The sequence below is a fragment of the Bactrocera neohumeralis genome, unplaced genomic scaffold, assembly GCF_024586455.1.
Source record: "Bactrocera neohumeralis isolate Rockhampton unplaced genomic scaffold, APGP_CSIRO_Bneo_wtdbg2-racon-allhic-juicebox.fasta_v2 cluster09, whole genome shotgun sequence".
NCBI classification, from domain to species: Eukaryota; Metazoa; Arthropoda; class Insecta; order Diptera; family Tephritidae; genus Bactrocera; species Bactrocera neohumeralis.
The window spans coordinates 6931055-6951979 of NW_026089622.1; the positions used below are offsets into that span (position 1 = coordinate 6931055).

General features: G+C 38.7%; 1 protein-coding gene and 1 pseudogene across 1 annotated transcript; both read left to right on the top strand.

Annotated features, from left to right (window-relative positions):
* Nucleotides 1-2683: 2683 nt before the first annotated feature.
* On the top strand, nucleotides 2684-4605 carry LOC126764429 (uncharacterized; annotated as a pseudogene).
* A 10757-nt stretch (nucleotides 4606-15362) lies between these two features.
* LOC126764500 (uncharacterized) lies at nucleotides 15363-16195 on the top strand. The gene is made up of 2 exons (XM_050482207.1): nucleotides 15363-15585; nucleotides 15678-16195. The coding sequence occupies exons 1-2, from the start codon at nucleotides 15427-15429 to the stop codon at nucleotides 16080-16082; spliced, it is 564 nt and encodes a 187-aa protein (XP_050338164.1). The 5' UTR covers nucleotides 15363-15426; the 3' UTR covers nucleotides 16083-16195.
* The last annotated feature ends 4730 nt before the right edge of the window (nucleotides 16196-20925 follow it).

Here is a 20925-nt window from a genome sequence, read left to right on the forward strand (position 1 = left end):
TGTAAATGCGATTTGAAGGCAGCTCCATGTGCATGCGGCGGGTCAAAGTGGGATTTTTCAAAATTTGCCCCTACTCAAAGGTTCGACCCAAATTGGGGGACATCAAAATTCGTTTTAGAGATATGGTTCCTTCGGCAAAGTATCTTATTTTGATCCCTAGAATATGATTTTCATAGAGCAATGGGCGATTTTTAAATCGACCCGCCCTAATATATACACATATATTTTTCAATCAGGAGGATTTTTCTTTTGAACTGTATCTTCAGATCGCTGCGCCAAAGAAATATATAAATAAAGAAATTGGTATTTTGTCAACCACTGCGCGCTGATGTAAACTCCGCTATAACCACGATAGCGGTGTCTACGGCAATAAAGTAGAAGAAAAACAAGTAAGGAAGGGCTAAGATCGGGTGTCACCGAACATTTTATACTCTCGCATGGTAAAGTGATAATCGAGATTTCATTATACGTCATTTACATATTTCTCAAATACCGTATTTGTGTAAAGTTTTATTCCGCTATCATCATTGGTTCCTAATGTATATATTATACAGAGAAGGCATCAGATGGAATTCAAAACAGCTTTATATTGGAAGAAGGCGTAGTTGTGAACCGATTTCACCCATATTTCGTACATGTCATCAGGGTGTTAAGAAAATATTATATACCGAATTTCATTGAAATCGGTCTAGTAGCTCCTGAGATATGGTTCTTGGTCCATAAGTGGGCGGCGCCACGCCCATTTTCAATTTTTAAAAAAAGCCTGGGTGCAGCTTCCCTCTGCCACTTCTTCCGCAAAATTTAGTGTTTCTGACGTTTTTTGCCCATCTTGGAACTTAACCTTCTTATGGAGCCAAGGAATACGTGTACCAAGTTTCATCATGATATCTCAATTTTTACTCAAGTTACAGCTTGCACGGACGGACGGACGGACAGACGGACGGACGGACAGACAGACATCCATTCGACTCTACTCGTCACCCTGATCACTTTGGTATATATAACCCTATATCTGACTCTTTTAGTTTTAGGACTTACAAACAACCGTTATGTGAACAAAACTATAATACTCTCCTTAGCAACATTGTTGCGAGAGTATAAAAGAAAATTAAATAAGACAATAAATTGATACTTGGTCACAAAATATTCAATCTTTTTATTTGCATGAATGTATATGGTTGAAACAAACACAGCAAAGAGACAAAATTAAATAATACAAAGAAAATACAATTTAATGAATATGTAGGTAAATGTTCACTATAAAATATTCACTTATATTATTATCTTTTATTAATATTCACTTATATTGATGTTAACTTTTGACGATATTCATGTTTTTGTATGCCTGTAATACAAAATTGCTTCCTATTGCAAAGAAAAACAAGCTACTGAAAATCAGCTGATTGAACGTTGGTCAACCGTGACGTAGATGCGCAGAACGAACAAAATTTGAACTCGTCATTGCGCAATCTTGTTTCTATCATTCTTGGTAACAGATTGCCCAAACACATTGAAACATTTTCAGATGTTCACTAACACTGTTACATTTTCTGGAAAAACTAAGCACATTTTAATGTCAACTTGCTAGAATAGGAAAGACGAATACCCAAACGAAAAGCGCAGTTTATTTTGGATTTTAAAGAGGTAGGTTCGTTACTTGATAATTTGATATTTTATAATTAATTTCTGTTATACTATATATATACATATATATAATTAATTTCTTTTATATATAGAAAACGAAAAAGCTTAACAAGCAGAAAAAGGTGGGCATTGTAATTTGAATGCTGTACAGAAATCATTTGGGGCATTTGCAGAATTTAAATATATTGCGAATAACAAACAAATAAGGGAGTAAGCCTTAAATTATTAAAGTTAAATAGTGCATATTTAATTCAAATAGTTGTTATACGTAGGTTGCTATATATATTTCTGGCCTAATAATGTAAATAGGCGAAAATATTTTTTTTTTGTCGATTGCTGTTTTGTTTCGGGCTCATACGCATAGATCCATGATTCGTCACCTGTGACGATCTTATAAACGTCTTTTGAAGCACCGCGATCGTATTTTTTCAGCATTTCTTTACACCAATCCACACGAGCCTTTTTTTGAGCGATTGTCAAATTGTGCGGGATCCAACGAGAACAAACCTTTTTTACGGCTAGGTGTTCATGCAATATCGAATGTATGCTGGTGGGAGAAATGCATAGGCATGCCTCTATCTGAAGGTATGTTACATGGTGGTCTTGCATTATCAGTTCACGTACGGCATCGATGTTTTCTGGCACAACGGCTGTTTTTGGACGACCTTCACGGAATTCGTCTTTGAGCGAGCGTCGGCCACGATTGAATTCGTTGTACCAGTTTTTCACAGTGCTATAAGATGGTGCTTCATAGCCATACAAAGATTTTAGTTCATCGATGCATTCTTGTCGTGTTAATCCACGTCGAAAGTTGAGAAAAATGATCGCACGAAAATGTTCACGAGTTAAATTTCAACGAATTGTGCGGTTACAATTATAATTGTGTCGACTTTAGAATACCGTCGCAGGATTTCGGGAATAAAATGGGTATGGTCGGATAGAGGAGGTTCTTCAGATCAATATTGCAATCCTTTAGTTGATGTTATATTCTCGAATATATTCTTGAACTGGAGAGCCCCATCTATAACTAAAAATGTTCATCTGTTCGTCCAAGATATCTGTTCGTATGAATAAAAGTGAACATAGTTCGAATATACGTATACGCATTTCTGCTCCGAAGCAGGCTTTTAAAATATGGATATAATACATTTATGTTTTTCAGATATAATCCAGAAGCTGGATGCCATTGAGACCCGTCTCACTGTCATTGAAAGGTCCCTAAAATACAAAGTAAGTAACGCATTATTACATTACCAAATTAAAACAGAAGCTAATTTTTATATATTAATTTTCTAGATGCCAGAAATGGCCAAGGTGCAGACACAAAGTAAATTATTGCGCGAATGCCGCGTCATAGCGGCAAAGAGGGACCATTCAATTAGCCGCATCACCGGTGACTTGGAGGACGGGCATTACGTGGAGCTCGCTTCGAAACTGCCCATGTCATCGGAAGAGCACGTGCGCTTCGTGGAAGACAAACTTTAACAAAAGGAAAGCACGGATGCTTTGGTAAATATTTCGCTTTTAAATATTATGCGATTGTAATTTAATTTTTTTCTTTATAACATATGCGGCTAATATTAAAGTCAAAGGGCGCAAAAGGCAGTGTGGATGGCGTACTGCGTGGTATATTTTCAGACGATGTAATGTACCATTAAAATTTAGAAGGGCGCAAGGAGAAGGAATCCATACTAAAGCTAAAGTGCGTAGGTCTAGTTCTTGGTAGGTTTTTTTATACTCTCGCAACAAAGTTGCTAAGGAGAGTATTATAGTTTTGTTCACATAACGGTTGTTTGTAAGTGCTAAAACTAAAAGAGTCAGATATAGGGTTATATCTACCAAAGTGATCAGGGTGACGAGTAGAGTTGAAATCCGGATGTCTGTCTGTCCGTCCGTCCGTCCGTGCAAGCTGTAACTTGAGTAAAAATTAAGATATCATGCTGAAACATGAATACATGGTACACGTATTTCTTGGCTCCATGAGAACGTTAAGTTCGAAGATGGGCAAAATCGGCCCACTGCCGCGCCCACAAAATGGCGAAAACCGAAAACCTATAAAGTGTCATAACTAAGCCACAAATAAAGATATCAAAGTGAAATTTGGCAGAAAGGATCGCATTAGGGAGGGGCATATTTGAACGTAATTTTTTTTTGGAAAAGTGGGCGTGGCCCTGCCCCTACTAAGTTTTTTGTACATATCTCGGAAACTACTATAGCTATGTCAACCAAACTCTATAGAGTCGTTTCCTTCAAGCATTTCCATATACAGTTCAAAAATGGAAGAAATCGGATAATAACCACGCCCCCTCCCATACAAAGGTTATGTTGAAAATCACTACAAGTGCGTTAACCGACTAACAAAAAACGTCAGAAACGCTAAATTTTACGGAAGAAATGGCAGAAGGAAGCTGCACCCAGGCTTTTTTAAAAATTGAAAATAGGCGTGGCGTCGCCCACTTATGGACCAAAAACCATATCTCAGGAACTACTAGACCGATTTCAATGAAATTCGTTATGTAATATTTTCTTAACACCCTGATGACATGTACGAAATCTGGGGGAAATCTGGGTGAAATCGGTTCTCAACCACGCCTTCTTCCAATATAACGCTATTTTGAATTCCACCTGATGCCTCCTTTGCATAATATATACATTAGGAACCAATGATGATAGCGGAATAAAACTTTACACAAATACGGTATTTGAAAAATATGTATATGACGGATAATGATATCTCGATTATCACTTTATCAAACGAGAGTATAAAATGTTCGGTGACACCCGAACTTAGCCCTTCCTTACTTGTTACTGATATATATTTGAATGCCTTAACTTATTTCATTTTACACATACTTATTTCCTTACAAGGATAAAAACACTATCTATTGGGAGCTCCGGAGATTTGTGGCCTTAGGCCACACTCGTTTTAAACAAAAAAACATAAACTTAAGGCTAAATTAATATACGATTTCTTATTATTACTTATATATATTAGTTTTAAATTGTAAATATTAGTTTTAAGTTGCACATATTAGTTTTAAGTTGTGTATATTAGTTCTAAGTTGTACATATTAGTTTCAAGTTGAAGTTTCTAACCTTACTTTTACAAACATGAATTTTTAGAATTATAATTTTTATACTGAAATAAACTTAATCTTGTATTATTTTTCTGCCGAATGTAATAATAATAGGCAATTTATTAGTTTAAGTAAACTGAATTTTAATTAAAAGAATTGAATTTGTTAAAAGTAACAAATGGGTAAAGGATATGCTTGTTAGTGCTTGTTCTTGCTAACATGTTTATGTAGGTAACAAACTGATAACCAAAATAATAACATTAACAGATATTCGGGTAACAAATACTTTTTGTTATCCATAACACATATGTAGCTAAAATTGCCCATACACGAGCACACAAGTGCATTCGATCGGTATGAATTCGTTTCCCATACACGTTACACAAATCCATTTTGCGTTCGTTCTTCACAGAGTTAACATGTGCGACAGGTAAGCGGAACATTTCTTGGAATTTATTTCTAATGTAGCATTTTTATCTATTTCTTTGTATTTCGTTAATAAGTTATTCCAACTTTTATTTTTCTCAATTTTATTTTTATATTTATCACTTTTCGTTTGTCAATTCATATTTTATAAGATCAATAAATTCTGCACAATCAATTTTTTTTCTTAAATCTCTTTAAAAAAAATATAAGAATATGTCCCAAAAGTTGTAGATGGGAATTCGAAATATTATCGAAGCTAGAAGGAAAAACCGAGCGTTTAGCAGATATATGCGCTTGGGCAAAAAGCGAAAACTTTGAAGCGTGATTTCTCGGTTTTCCATTTTTACGATTATTTTTAATTGGCGGGCAGGATAGAGAAAAAACCAAACGTTTAAGGAATTGGGGCAACGTTTAGTATCTTTGGCATAAAATTATCTTCTATTTAAACTAAAAAAAAACTAAGAAAAGTCAAGTTTGAACATATTTATAAAGAAGATAAAGTAAATTTTTTTGGTCAAAACCATTTTTTTCAATTTTTAAAGAATTTGTAAAATTTTACACTTCTTTTTGAAATTTTCTTAGTTTAACTAGAAGATAAATTATTAAAAAATATGAATCTCTTTGAATATTTTGTTTAGATAGAAATTGCGACCTGCATCCTCCTCGCCGTCCGAAAAATGCACATGTGAGATGCATCGGGCAATTGCTTCGCAAAGGCAGAATATCAAAGATTTCGTATCCAAAAAATTTGTGAAAGATGTTCAAATATATAACTATAAAGCCGAGAAATTTTGCATGAATCAATTATTTCTTTCCCTCCCAAAAAATCCTCAAAAAAATAAATTTTTTGAAGTCTCTGTGGGATGTCCACAATAATTTTAGATTTATTAAAATATAAAATACTGATATAAAGTTGATGATTAAAAATGAAAATGAAATGGAGAGCGAAAATGATGAAGCGTGCTAGCAGTCGGGATGATGCGCCAAGAAGAAGGGAAAATGGTGATTCGTCAAGCTGACAGCTTATCCAGTTTTTGGGTTGCCATATCTATGCTTTTTGCAGAGTTGCATTTGGGGTTGCCACATTACTTTGGGGTTGCCACATCACTTCCCCCTATTGGGAAGACGAAAGCGTACTCGACGACCAGATTTTGTTTGGTACTCTTTGTGTTGAACTGTTTGTTACGACGGGGTTTGGTAATCTTCGGCGACGAAAGCTGCTTTTAACCGGTCGATGGTAATGTTTACGTCCTTCCCTCGGATTTTGACATTGAAAAATTTGTCGCCGCGTTCGACTACGGGAAATGGTCCCTCGTATGGTGGTTGAAGAGGTGGACAAATTGAGTCGTTTCGCACGAAGACTGATGGTGTTGAGTGTAAGTTCTTTTCTACGAACGGTACGTGCGCTGAGTTGTTTGTAGTTGGTGACGGCTTTAGTGACTGCATGCGTATGCGTAAATTTTCGACGATCTCACCTTCTTTGGCATTGTGCGGTTGTCTGTCATGTAGCATTTTATCGCTGCTTTTAATGATCTGTGCCATCGCTCTATAATTCCCTTTGACGCGGGGTGATACGCAGTGATACGTAGGTGCTTGATGCCTAAAAGTCTGGAAAGTTCTCGGAATAGTGTAGATTCAAATTGTCTGCCTTGATCCGTTGTTACTCTACTCGGTACTCCAAATCTAGAGATCCAGTGCGTGTAGAAATTGAAAGCGATGGTCTCTGTCGTCATGTCTTCGAGCGGGAGTGCCTCTAACCATCGAGAATAACGATCGACTATTGTCAAACAGTATCGATAACCTTTGCAAGGTGGTAGTGGTCCGACGATATCCATATTTATGTGGTCAAATCGTTGCTCTGGTAACGTGAATGTCGATAACGGTGCTCTGTTGTGGCGCTGTACTTTAGCTCTTTGGCACGGGATGCACTGCCTGGACCATAAGCGGCAATCTTTTCTGAGACTCGGCCATACTCATTTTTCTGCAATCAATTTAGTTGTTTTAGCGGCGCCGGTGTGTGCCATGTTATGTATGGAGTCGAAAGCTGTTCTACGAAACGACGGAGTTAAGTACGGTTGGACTTGGCTCGTGCTTACGTCACAGAAGATGTCTACAGCGGTGCCTGAAATCGTGAAAGGTTTGATTAATAGGCTGGTATTCGAGTCTTGTAAGTTTTTGAGCTCTGGGTCAGACTTTTGACTCTCCGCAAGTTTGGCGAGGATGCAATCATGTGTAGAAGTTCATGCAAGTGAGGAAAGTTCTCTGATCGCCATTCACTTTGGAGTGGCCAGAAGCGATTCTTTTACACATGTCTCAAGCAGCTCACTACTTCCGGTCTTTGACCAAGTATCCTCTGGGTAGCCTAAGAACATCCGTACGAAGGCGAGCTAAAGTGTGAAGGCGAAATATCCCCTACACAGGGTTGTGCGCACGGTTTGGGACCCGCCACGTAAAAAACGCCCCCAATGAAATGATACAAACTGCCTCGGATGAGATATCCCCCTTTTGATGACGACCATGGCAAACGAAATAAGGACTACGAATTAAGGGCATGCACCTGGAATGTCCGGTCCCTTAATTGGGAAGGTGCCGCTGCCCAGCTGGTTGATGTCCTCGTAAAAACAAAGGCTGACATCACCGCCGTCCAAGAAATGCGATGGACGGGACAAGGACAGAGACGAGTAGGTCCTTGTGACATTTACTACAGTGGCCATATAAAGGAGCGCAAGTTTGGTGTTGGATTCGTGGTAGGAGAAAGACTCCGTTGCCGAGTACTATCATTCACTTCGGTGAATGAACGTCTAGCCACAATCCGCATCAAAGCGAGGTTCTTCAACATATCGCTGATTTGGGCCCACGCCAAAGATGCCTTCTATGAGTGCTTGGAGCGCGCTTATGAAGGCTGCCCCCGCCACGATGTCAAAATCGTGCTTGGCGACCTTAACGCCAGGGTGGGCAAAGAAGGTATATTTGGCAATACGGTCGGTAAATTCAGCCTCCACGACGAAACATCCCCAAATGGGTTGAGGCTGATTGACTTCGCCGGGGCCCGAAATATGGTTATCTGTAGTACTAGATTCCAGCATAAGAAGATTCATCAAGCTACCTGGATGTCTCCGGATCGAAAAACTACCAACCAGATCGATCATGTTGTGATAGACGGAAGACACGTCTCCAGTGTTTTAGATGTGCGTGCGCTCCGAGGTCCTAACATCGACTCGGACCACTATCTTGTTGCAGCTAAGATTCGCACCCGCCTCTGTGCAGCAAAAAACGCGCGCCACTAAACACAAGGAAGGTTCGACGTCGAGAAGCTGCAATCACAACAGACAGCCGAACGATTTTCTACTCGGCTTGCACTCCTGCTCTCTGAGAGCACTCGTCAACAACTCGGTATAAGGGAACTGTGGGACGGCATTTCAAACTCCTTACGTACAGCTGCAACCGAAACCATTGGTTTTCGGAAAGTGCAAAAGAACAGCTGGTACGACGAGGAGTGCCGTGTCGCAGCGGAGAGAAAACAGACTGCCTACCTCGCAACGTTATGATAGACCACTACACGTGCGGGATGGGATAGATACCGAGAGTTGAAGAGGGAAGCGAGACCAAGAGACCGGAGCATACTCTTGTAGAACCCCCAAAGGTGATCTAGTCACTGATGCCCAGAGCATACTTAAATTAAGGAGGGAACACTTCTCCAGCCTGCTGAATGGCAGTGAACGCACAACACCAGGAGAACGAAAACCCGATTCCCCAATCGATGACGATGGAGCAGACGTTCCATTACCCGACCATGAAGAAGTTCGAATAGCAATTGCCCGCCTGAAGAACAACAAAGCGGCAGGGGCCGATGGATTGCCGACCGAGCTATTTAAACACGGCGGCGAAGAACTGATAAGGAGCATGCATCAGCTTCTTTGTAAAATATGGTCGGACGAGAGCATGCCCAACGATTGGAATTTAAGTGTGCTATGCCCAATCCATAAGAAAGGTGACCCCACAATCTGCGCCAATTACCGTGGGATTAGTCTCCTCAACATCGCATATAAGGTTCTATCGAGCGTATTATGTGAAAGATTAAAGCCCACCGTCAACAAACTGATTGGACCTTATCAGTGTGGCTTCAGACCTGGAAAATCAACAACCGACCAGATATTCACCATGCGCCAAATCTTGGAAAAGACCCGTGAAAGAAGAATCGACACACACCACCTCTTCGTCGATTTCAAAGCTGCTTTCGACGGCACGAAAAGGAGCTGCCTTTATGCCGCGATGTCTAAATTTGTTATCCCCGCAAAACTGATACGGCTGTGTTAGCTGACGTTGAGCAACACCAAAAGCTCCGTCAGAATAGGGAAGGACCCCTCCGAGCCGTTCGATACCAAACGAGGTTTCAGACAAGGCGATTCCCTATCGTGTGACTTTTTCAACCTGCTTCTGGAGAAAATAGTTCGAGCTGCAGAACTTAATAGAGAAGGTACCATCTTTTATAAGAGTGTACAGCTGCTGGCGTATGCCGATGATATTGATATCATCGGCCTTAACACCCGCGCCGTTAGTTCTGCTTTCTCCAGACTGGACAAGGAAGCAAAACAAATGGATCTGGCAGTGAACGAGGGCAAGACGAAATATCTCCTGTCATCAAACAAACAGTCGTCGCACTCGCGACTTGGCACTCACGTCACTGTTGACAGTCATAACTTTGAAGTCGTAGATAATTTCGTCTATCTTGGAATCAGCATGAAAACCACCAACAATGTCAGGTGCTACTTCGGACTGAGTAGGCAATTGAGAAGCAAAGTCCTCTCTCGACAAACAAAAACCAAACTCTATAAGTCACTCATAATTCCCGTCCTGCTATATGGTGCAGAGGCTTGAACGATGTCAACAACTGATGAGTCGACGTTGCGAGTTTTCGAGAGAAAAGTTCTGCGAAAGATTTATGGTCCTTTGCGCGTTGGCCACGGCGAACATCGCATTCGATGGAACGATGAGCTGTACGAGATATATGACGACATTGACATAGTTCAGCGAATTAAAAGACAGCGGCTACGCTGGCTAGGTCATGTTGTCCGAATGGACGGAAACACTCCAGCTCTGAAAGTATTCGACGCTGTACCCGCCGGGGGAAGCAGAGGAAGAGGAAGATCTCCACTCCGTTGGAAGGACCAGGTGGAGAAGGACCTGGCTTCACTTGGAATATCCAATTGGCGCCACATAGCGAAAAGAAGAAACGACTGGCGCGCTGTTGTTAACTCGGCTATAATCGCGTAAGCGGTGTCTACGCCAATTAAGAAGAAGAAGAAGTTTGGCGAAGTCGATAGTTCTTGGAGTATGAATGGCGTCAATACGTGACATTGCATCAGCTACTACGTTTTCTCTTCCGGGGATGTACCGAATGTCTGTTGTGAATTGTGCGATGAATTTCGAATGACGTATTTGACGCGGAGATGCCTTTTCAAGCTTTTGCTGGAACACGTACTGCAATGGCTTGTGGTCGGTGAGGATGAAAAATTCTTTTCCTTCTAGCACATGTTGAAAATATTTGACTGCTTTGTATGCCGCTAAAAGTTCACGATCGTATGTGCTGTATCTTGTTTGTGTTTCAGTAAGGCGTTCGGAATAAAAACCTAGTGGTTGCCACTGGTCGTTTTCGAGTTGTTGTAGTACAGCTCCTACCGCAGCTCCAGATGCAGCAACCGTCAAACTGAGTTGCGCCCTGTGTTTTGGGTAATAGCGCCCATACACGAGCACACAAGTGCGTTCGATCGGTACGAATTCGTTTGCCCATACACGACACACAAATCCATTTTGCGTTCGTTCTTCACAGAGTTAACATGTGCGAGTTAACATGTTCCTTGGAATTAATTGGCGGGCAGGATAGAAAAAAAAACTAAACGTCGTATGGAATTAGGGCAAAGTTTATTATCATTGACATAAAATAATCTTATATTTAAACTAAAATAAATAAATTAAAAATATGAAATATTAAGAAAAGTCAAGTTTTAACATATTTTTAAACAGCATAAAGTAAAATTCTTTTGATCAAAAGCCACTATTCATTCAATTTTTAAAAAAATTTAAATTTTACACTTTTTTTGGAATTTCCTTAGTTTAACTAGAAGATAAATTAATAAAAAATATGAATCTCTTTAAATTTTTTGTTTCCGATAGAAGTTGCGACCTGTATCCTGCCCGCCGTCCGAAAAATGTACATGCAAGATGCATCGGGTAATTGCTTCCCAAAGGCAGAATATCAAAGATTTCGTATCCAAAAAATTTGTGAAAGATGTTCAAATATATAACTATAAAGCCTAGTGTTTTCGCTTGAATCATTTATTTCTTTCCCTCCCAAAAAAATCCTCAAAAAAATCGATTTTTTGAAGCCTCGAAAGCAGGCTCTCCCCTTAACACTTGCCATTGTCCGCGATCTTCACTGTTCGGCGACACGAGAGAAATGAGATTTTGTGCGCCGACAACGCCATACACGATAAACATGTTCGCGCACCGATCGTAAAAAATCAAACATTTTCGCGAACATGGATCGGTACGCGAACAAGCCCATACACGATAAACCGCAAGCGCACACATACCGATCGAACGCACTTGTGTGCTCGTGTATCGGCGCTTTAAGCGAGTAAAGTTGCTTTGCATAAGTCGCTTTTGCATTGTTGAAATGTCTTCTCTGTTTCAACTGTCCAATCAACTGGTGATGTGTCGTTTTTCTTGTTCCCTTTTATGAGGTTGAATAATGTCATTTGCCTTTCTGCGGCGCAAGGCAAGAATCTGCGAAAAAAGTTTACCATACAGAGAAAGCGTCGCAAATCACATGCTCTCGAAGGTAGGTTGAAATTTTAAATTGCCCGTACTCGTTCTTCTGGGGGTGAAATTCCAATGCTGTTTATTTTGAAACCTAAAAATTCAACTTGCGGATGAGCAAGTGTGCATTTCGAACGGTTGATAACAAGGCCGTACTCGCGTAGCTTTTTAAATACTAACTGTAGATGACGATGATGTTGATTCATATCCTTCGATGATATCAAAATGTCATCGAGGTATGGCCAGGCGAAGTCGTATTCACGGAAGATGTGATCCATGAATCTTTGGAACGTTTGGCTGGCATTCCTCAAACCAAAGCACATGAACGGAAATTCAAACATGCCGAATGGCGTTGTAATTGCAGTCTTTGGTATGTCGTTCGGCTCCACAGGAATCTGGTGGTAGGCCCGACGCAGATCAAGTGTGGAAAAAATTTTGCAACCATACAGGGAATGAGTGAAATCGTGCAGGTGTGGCAGGGGGTACGTGTCAGGCTCGGTGACGACGTTTTGTCGCCTGAAATCCCCACAAGGCCCGCACTCGCCGTTTTTCTTCTTTGTCATGTGCAGGGGGCTTGCCCATGGGCTGCGCAATGGACGACAGATGCCTGCGTTCAGCAAGAGTTATATCTCGGCTTTTGCGGCTTCTAACTACTCGGGAGATAAGCGTCTCGGTTTAGAGAAGACTGGTGGTCCTTTGGTGACGATATGGTGCGTGACTAAGTGTTGTGGTTTTTTGACTGAAGACTTATCCATCGTGATGTCTTCGAATTCCCTCAATAAATCATGGAACGGCTGAGATTAGAAACTATCTTTTTATTTGTTGATATTAAACACAGTTTGCTGGTGTGTGTGACGTCGTCGATGAGTTTGCGTTGTCGTAGGTTGACTGCTAAGCTGAAATGCGATAGAAAATCAGCTCCGATGATGGCTTGTGACACATCGGCAATGATGAAATTCCAGGAATACTGGCGGCGTAGACCCAGATTGAGGAACATAGTTTTTTCGCCGTAAGTTTTTATGGTGGACTTGTTTGCTGCGTAGAGGGAGTTGTTTTTGTCCGGGCATCTACGTTGTTGTTGCGTCGGTGGAATTATGCTGACTTCAGCTCCCGTGTCGAAGAGAAAGTTTACTGTGAATTTTTTATCTCGAACGATTAAGCGGCGGTTTTTGTCGTTGAGCCTGTCGTCGACCGCCATTGACGACAGACTAGTTAGTTTAACTTTTTTGCGCAAGGGCTACGACATTTTTTGGCATCGCTACCAAATTTGTGATGGTACCAACACAAACCTTTCGAATTGTTGTTTTCCATACCGGAACGTGACGGAGGACGGCTTCTGCTGCGACTTCTAGGCCGACGATTTGTGTTCGCCTTTATTGAGGCTATCTCTTTCGTGATTTCGGCTAGCTGTTGCTCGATGCTGGATTGATTGCGTGTTGCTGTATCTGGAGTTTCGACCACGTGTACGTGTGGGGTGTCGCTCGTTATGCCTGCCGCAATGAATTGCGACTCGACCTGCGCCATCCACAGTTCTGGCTTTGCGTGCCAGAATGGTGGGATCCTGATGGAAACTTTGGCCACTTTCACGTTGCGGGTTTGGATGTCCTCTGCCAATTGGCCCCGATGCTTCAAATTTTGTATTACCTGGTTTATCGCTTCTTCTTCCGTCATTTTTCGATCACGTCGGGGTCACCAATATGTGGGATGTCCACAATAATTTTAATTTATTAAAATATAAAATACTGAAACAAAGTTGATGACTGAAAATGAAGATGAAATGGAGAGCGAAAATGATGAAGCGTGTTAGCAGTCGGGATGATGCGCCAAGAAGAAGGAAAGATGGCGGTTCGTCAAGCTAACAGCTTATCCAGGTTTTGGGTTGCCATATCTATGCTTTTTGCAGAGTTGCAATTGGGGTTGCCACACCTCTAAAGCAGGCCTTAACACTTGCCATTGTTCGTCCACGATCCTCACTGTTCAGCGACACTAGAGAAATGAGATTTTGGTCGCGCACAACGCCATACACGACACACATGTGCGCGCACCGATTGTAAAAATTCAAACAACGTGGATCGGTGCGCGCACAAGCCCGTACACGAGTAAACCGCATGCGAACACATACCGATCGAACGCACTTGTGTGTCGTGTATGGACACCTTAAGCTATGCGCTAGCAAAAGAATTTTTGACCCGTAACATACAGCCCTATTCTCATGCCCTCACAAAAGTCACCAACCTCACTACAGTGATGTTTCTCACTATAGTGAGGGTTACCTTATTCTGGCGAAAATTCAAAAGCTCAAATGCTCACTATTATCACAAATATCTGTGACGTGTGAAAGCAATCATCATAATACAAAACATCTGTGTTGGTTTTGTTTTACATCAATATTTGACATTTTTTAAAAAATTGAGAATTGAGTGTTATAAATAGCATGGAGGAACTGTTCTTTGTGTATGCGGCAATTGTTGAGGAGGGGGATTCGGCGAGTAGGAGGAAAATTTTGAAGGGTTTACGAGACAAAAGCGATCCTTTGACTATGCAAGACACAACAATTATAAATACATTTCGATTCCAAAAATCGCTATGTAAAGTACTTATAGGTGAATTGGTGCCTCATGATGTGCAGAAGTCGAGTATATCTTTTGATCTGCGTTTTCTGGCGTGTTTGTATTTTTACGGGCATTGCTCTTACCAAAAATTCGTTGGTAATAGTTATATGCTCTCTATGAGCCAGTTCTCTGTGTCTAGTGCTCTGCACTGTATTTCGAAATTAATTATGGATGTTAAGGGCAGTGAAATTTAATTCCCTTCAAGCGCGGAGGATGTTTCAGATACAAAGAAGGGGTAAGGTAAATAAATATAAATAAATAACCAAATTTTCTCTTAAAGATTTTGCACGAAATTTGGGATCAAGGGCACAATCGGCGCAATCGATTGTACCCATATTGGGAATGTTTCACCCTCAAGCACAGACGCATACATATCTTTATTATCCATTTGTGTTTTTGTTTGTTTATTTTTATTAAAACTGCTGTTTGACAGCAAAAAGCTTTTTACCACACGTGGTGACTTTTTTAAGCTTTTTTCTTATGAGGTTTGAGCAAGAATAGCCTCACAAAATATGCCTCACAAGAAATCTCTCAAATTTTTCCTCTCAACTCAGTTGAGAGGTTTTTTCAGAATAGGGCTGTTAGTGTTAGAGATTCGCTAACAAATGTGAACAATAACAAGTCGCTTACACGTTTGCTAACAGGTACCCTTCTTGCAGGGCAGTTTGAATAAAGACAGACGTGTGTAGTATTCACTCGCGATCCATAATTCACGAACATGGATCACGATTAAAATATCACAAGAAATATTGAGAGTGCGACCGCGCGTATCACACGTACACAAAATTATAATTTTTGTTGACTGCGAACAGTTGATTTTTGTTGACTCTGTCAAACATGTTTTTGATATGGCAGAGGAATTAAGGAATAAATTGTACAAATATCGGTTTGAAAAACAAAGGCAGAAAGTAATTCAGATATTTAAGTCAAAATTCCGTGAATTCTGGATGCTGGATATGGGACAACCTAGTTTGAGTGAAGGAGAGCAAATCGGCGTTAATGTGATTGTGAGTTTAGGTTTGCAGATAATATATAAATTACTGTTTTTCCATGCTTTGCATTACATACATAGGTATTTAAATAATTTCATTACCAATAGGAAAAAGATGTTGATTTGAACAAATTTCAAAGCCAGAATTCAAATGCCGAATTTACAAAGAATGTGGAATACGCATTGGCGCAGAGCTCTGATGATGAAGATGAACGGGTATCAGTTTCTGAGGTAAAATCTTCATCAGATCGCCTCAGATATGCCTTAAGTGTAGTGATTTTATTATTTTGGATAACCCTTTACGTTATTGCTATTAAATTACAATTTGGAACGGTTTATGTAATGATCTCAGCGTTGGTTGGAATTTATTTAAACACGAGGACTACCCCGAAGATAACGAATGAAATGAGCGCTTATAGTGTATTTAATAAAAATTGTAAAAGTATAGATGGAACGTTAAAAGCTGAGCAGTTTGAGCTAGAAATTAGATACGGCTCTCTTAGAAAAAATTAACTTTACAGGGCTGCATACGTAGCTCAGATATAATTTTATAATTCAGACTACTATTTTAAATTTTTGCCCTACTATTTGACATAATAAAAAAAAACTGAAAAATATAAAAAAAAGTTCTTTTAACTTATTTCTCGCGAAAGGATAAATAGATACTATTTAGATAGGGGAAAACAATACATAATTGGAGCACAATTCCGATTTCATTGGCGCCGCGATCTGAAGGTACCGTTGGAAAGAGGAAACCCTCCTGATAAGCTGTTATAGGTACCGCAAACGCTTAGTTTACGAGATATTCGACCTTAAAGTTCAAAAATTCGCAAAGTTCGAACATTTCAAGAAGCTATTTCACAATATTAAACACACTTTATTCACATTTTGCATTTCATATTAATTAAATTACACTATAAACTTTTGAATACATCCACACTTTACACTTTTAGCAGGTCTTTTACGAAAAAAATATTTATTTTAAAAATTACATTTTACACTCGTTTGAACCTCATTTGTTTACCAAAAATTAATATTATGTTCGGACCGACAACGAAAACAGGTTTTCGTCCATGTAAAATCTGTCAAACGTAAACACAGTTTTCGCTGAAAACTACTTGAAAACTTACATTCCACTCATTATAATCGGTGCCTGCTCAAGTTTAATCGATGTTTTTGGAAGTCATAGTTTGCCGCCCCTAAATTGTAACTTGATATTTGTTTACATTCCATATACAAAAACAGCTGTCGCTTGATAGTCTCATATTAGGAGGATTCTCTTGCTCTTGCAAAACCTTGCACGGTGCAGAAATTGCAGAATTTTCCTCTTGGTGCAACGGCACAACAACAAACAAAATTATTCGCAATGTCTATAAATATGTCAGACCAAAACCCATGTTTATTTTCGTGCCGTCATATATCACTAGATTCTGCAATGGGTGCTCTCCTGGCCTTGCATATTTCGGTATAGGATTTTTGAATTTTGTGTCATCGTGCAATCTTGCAAGAGCAGTGAAAACTCATCGAAAACACACGTTGTCGGTCCGAACGACTTACAGCCCTATTCTCATGCCCTCACAAAAGTCACCAACCTCACTTCAGTGATGTTTCTCACTATTGTGAGGGTTACCTTATTCTGGCGAAAATTCAAAAGCTCAAATGCTCACTATTATCACGAATATCTGTGACGTGTGAAAGCAGACATCATAATAGAAAACATCTGTGTTTGTTTTGTTTTAAATCAATATTTTCCATTTTTTTTTAAATTGAGAATTGAGTGTTATAATTATCATGGAGGAACTATTATTTGTATATGCGGCAATTGTTGAGGAGGAGGAATCTGGCGGTAGGAGGAAAGTGTTAAAGGGTTTGCGAGACAAAAGCGATCCTTTTCCTATGCAAGACACTACATTTATAAATACATTTCGATTCATAAAATCGCTATCTAAAGTACTTATAGGTGAATTGGTGCCGCATGATGTGCCGAAGGCGAGTATATCTTTTGATCTGCGTTTCCTGGCGTGTTTGTATTTTCACGGGTATGGCTCTTACCAAAAATGCGTTGGTAATAGTTATATGCTTTAGAATCAAGGGCATAATCGGCGCAATCGATTGTACCCATATTGGAATTGTTTAAAGGATTTTACAGCCTTAATGTAGAAGCAGTACGTAATGTTCTATATTATAGAAACTATTTACCAATCTTTCTATTAATACATACATATGTTAAAAATAAACCCAACATATACATACATATATCAAGTTTGGTTAGCTATAATTTTATTAATAACAAAATGTAATGTGATGTGAAATTAGATAATTAGAACAGCGTGTGAAATATAATATCAAACTCTGCCTAATTAAAGCAAAAATATTTAAATTTTAGAAAGCATTTTCAAATCTACTGCATCTGGTAATTGAACAAAAATTAAATAAAATATTTCATTAGGCACCAGAGTTCAATTTTATGATTTTCTACTATCGCTTATATTGTTTGCAAGAATTATTTCGATCTATTTTTATGAATGCATAAACAAATATTGGATTTATTTTTTATTTATTGGTTATCAGCGCTATGCATATGTAGATGATAAGCAATGTACGTAGTAGGTGGATTTTTGTTTGCTTATTTTTATTAAAACAGCTGTTTGACAGCGAAAAGCTTTTTACCTCACGTGGTGACTTTTTTAAGCTTTTTTCTTATGAGGTTTGAGCAAGAATAGCCTCAAAAAATATTCCTCACAAGAAATCTCTCAAATTTTTCCTCTCAACTCAGTTGAGAGGTTTTTTCAGAATTGGGCTGATGTTGGGTATTGCCAAATTTAAGATATTTCATTTTTTGGAGGGGTACTCTTTTCTATTAGTGGATTACACCACAAAAAAGGGGTACTCTTTTCTATTAGCGGATTTCACCAATATTTAACAGGAGGGTCGAAAATAGCTGAATTGAGCATTTTCAGTGTTAAATGAGAAAAATAATGCTAATTTCAATGTTTAGAAATGTACGCTTACAGATTCGCATATTTACAATGAGCAAACGACTATGGATATCATTTATAGATATATTTGATATCTAAGCATAAATGTACACATACATATGTGCAATTTGACCTATTTAATAATGAATTCTTTTAAATCTGTTGAAATGAATATTAAAGTCATAATTGTATTATTACCTAAACATTTAATTACTATAGGTTTGATAAGTTATATATTTATACACATATGTATGTATTTATTTGCTTTGGCCATTAGAAGTTTTGATAACATAGAAAAAGACCAAGCCGTCGCTCAGATTCACATATGCATGTAAGTATGTGTACTCGTAAAAAGATTTTAAAAAACCATTCGCATAATGCTGACGTATTCACATACATATATACATATGTAGTTTTGTGTTCACGTAAACAAATTTGAAAAAATCATTCATGTTTGTAATTTTGTCTACACACAACTTTGTTTGTAAATATTCACATACACTCATTGTTTCATATGAAAACTCCATTGTCACGGACAACCAATGGCCGAAATTCACGTTTTGTCAAAAAGTCAATGTGTCGAAGAACTGACGCGACGACAAAGCGTCACAACATAAGGGGTCCTTGCAATTGCAAATTAACTAGCCTATTTACTAGAAGATAAATTATTAAAAAACAGGAATCTCGTTGAATTTTTTGTTTCCGATAGAAATTGCGACTTGCCTCCTGCCCGCCGTCCGAAAAATGCACTTGGGAGATGAATAGGGCAAAAGCTTCCCAAAGGCAGAATATCAAAGATTTCGTATCCAAAAAATTTGTGAAAGATGTTCCAATATATAACTATAAAGCCTAGTGTTTTCGCTTGAATCATTTATTTCTTTCCCTCCCAAAAAAATTCTCAAAAAATCGATTTTTTGAAGCCTCGAAAGCAGGCTCTTAACACTTGCCATTGTTCCTCCGCGATCTTCACTGTTCGGCGACACGAGAGAAATGAGATTTTGTGCGCACACAACGCCATACACGACACACATGTGCGCGCAACGATCGTTAAATATCAAACATTTTCGCGAACATGGATAGGTATGCGCACAAGCCCATACACGAGTAAACCGCATGCGCAAACATACCGATCGAACGGACTTGTGTGTCGTGTATGGGCACTTTAAGAAGGAGTAATTTCAACAGTGCACTATGGTTCCTAGGACCACATTTTCTGGCCAAAATCGATTTTTAAAAGTTCCGATTTTTCGTCTGTTTTTTTACCATCACTAAGCTGATACTTCGCATGAGTTAATTGCATATTTTGTTTTCCCTTTAATCGGTTTACCGTTATGTGGTCAGCAGTTAAATTGTAACTTTGCCTATTTGCTTATACAAGTGGTGAAATTTGGCTGAAACTCAAAACTGAATATTTTATAAACAAATTAAAATTAACTAAAAGAAAAAAATGAAAACTAACAATAAAGGTAATTATATTTTGTTTCTCGAATATTAATACATTCAACTGTTGTTAAGTTTGAAAAAAATTTATTTAAATATTAACTTTGGCTTAAGTAATATTTTTCAACTTTACGTAGGGCTTAAAAAAATTGGTAGCAGTTGGTAGTCTTGGTACTTTGTGATTGTATAAATAACTCAATTTGGAGTTTGTGTGCAAAAAATTATTTTGCTCTTTTTTGCGATTTTTGAATAATTCACATTTTTCTTAGACCACTACTCCGTGCGATTTGCTGATTTATTTGAAGTATGGAAGGAAGAGGCAAACACGTGCCTTAGACAGACAACAGTTTTTGATTTTTTGTTAGAGAACGTTATTGCAATTGACTTTCCGATGAATACACTGTCTATTTAAAGGAAAAAAATAGAATTATATGTAAATATATTAATGAACGATGGGGAAAAAGTCATCGGCGTGTAGATGTATTTTTGAAACAAAATGCAAACTGGATTTTAACAAAAACCGAAATAATGAAACCGGAGTTGTCAAATTCTATACCAAGCACATCAAAAGTAGGCCGTAAATCCCTTACATTTAATGAAAAATCTGCAAGAACGCAAAGAAGAGAAGCTGCGGAATTATCCAAACAGCAAGGCGACAATATTGACTTAATGGTGTCCGCTGCGTCTACGGCTGCCTGTAAAAGAGGTCAAATAGATTTGGCTGTAACTTTAAAAAGGACTTTAAGCAACTCAAATGAAATGTCTAAAATAAGAAAACTAGTAGAAAATAAAACCGAAGAGAAATGCCCAATTCGCATGTCTGCTGAAGAGGGGTTGGCTTTCTTGTTGGAAAATAGCTTTACCAAACAACAATATATGTGACCTGGTCTACGGAAAGGGGGCTAAGGTGTCAAAAAAAAGGAGAACAATTAATGAGA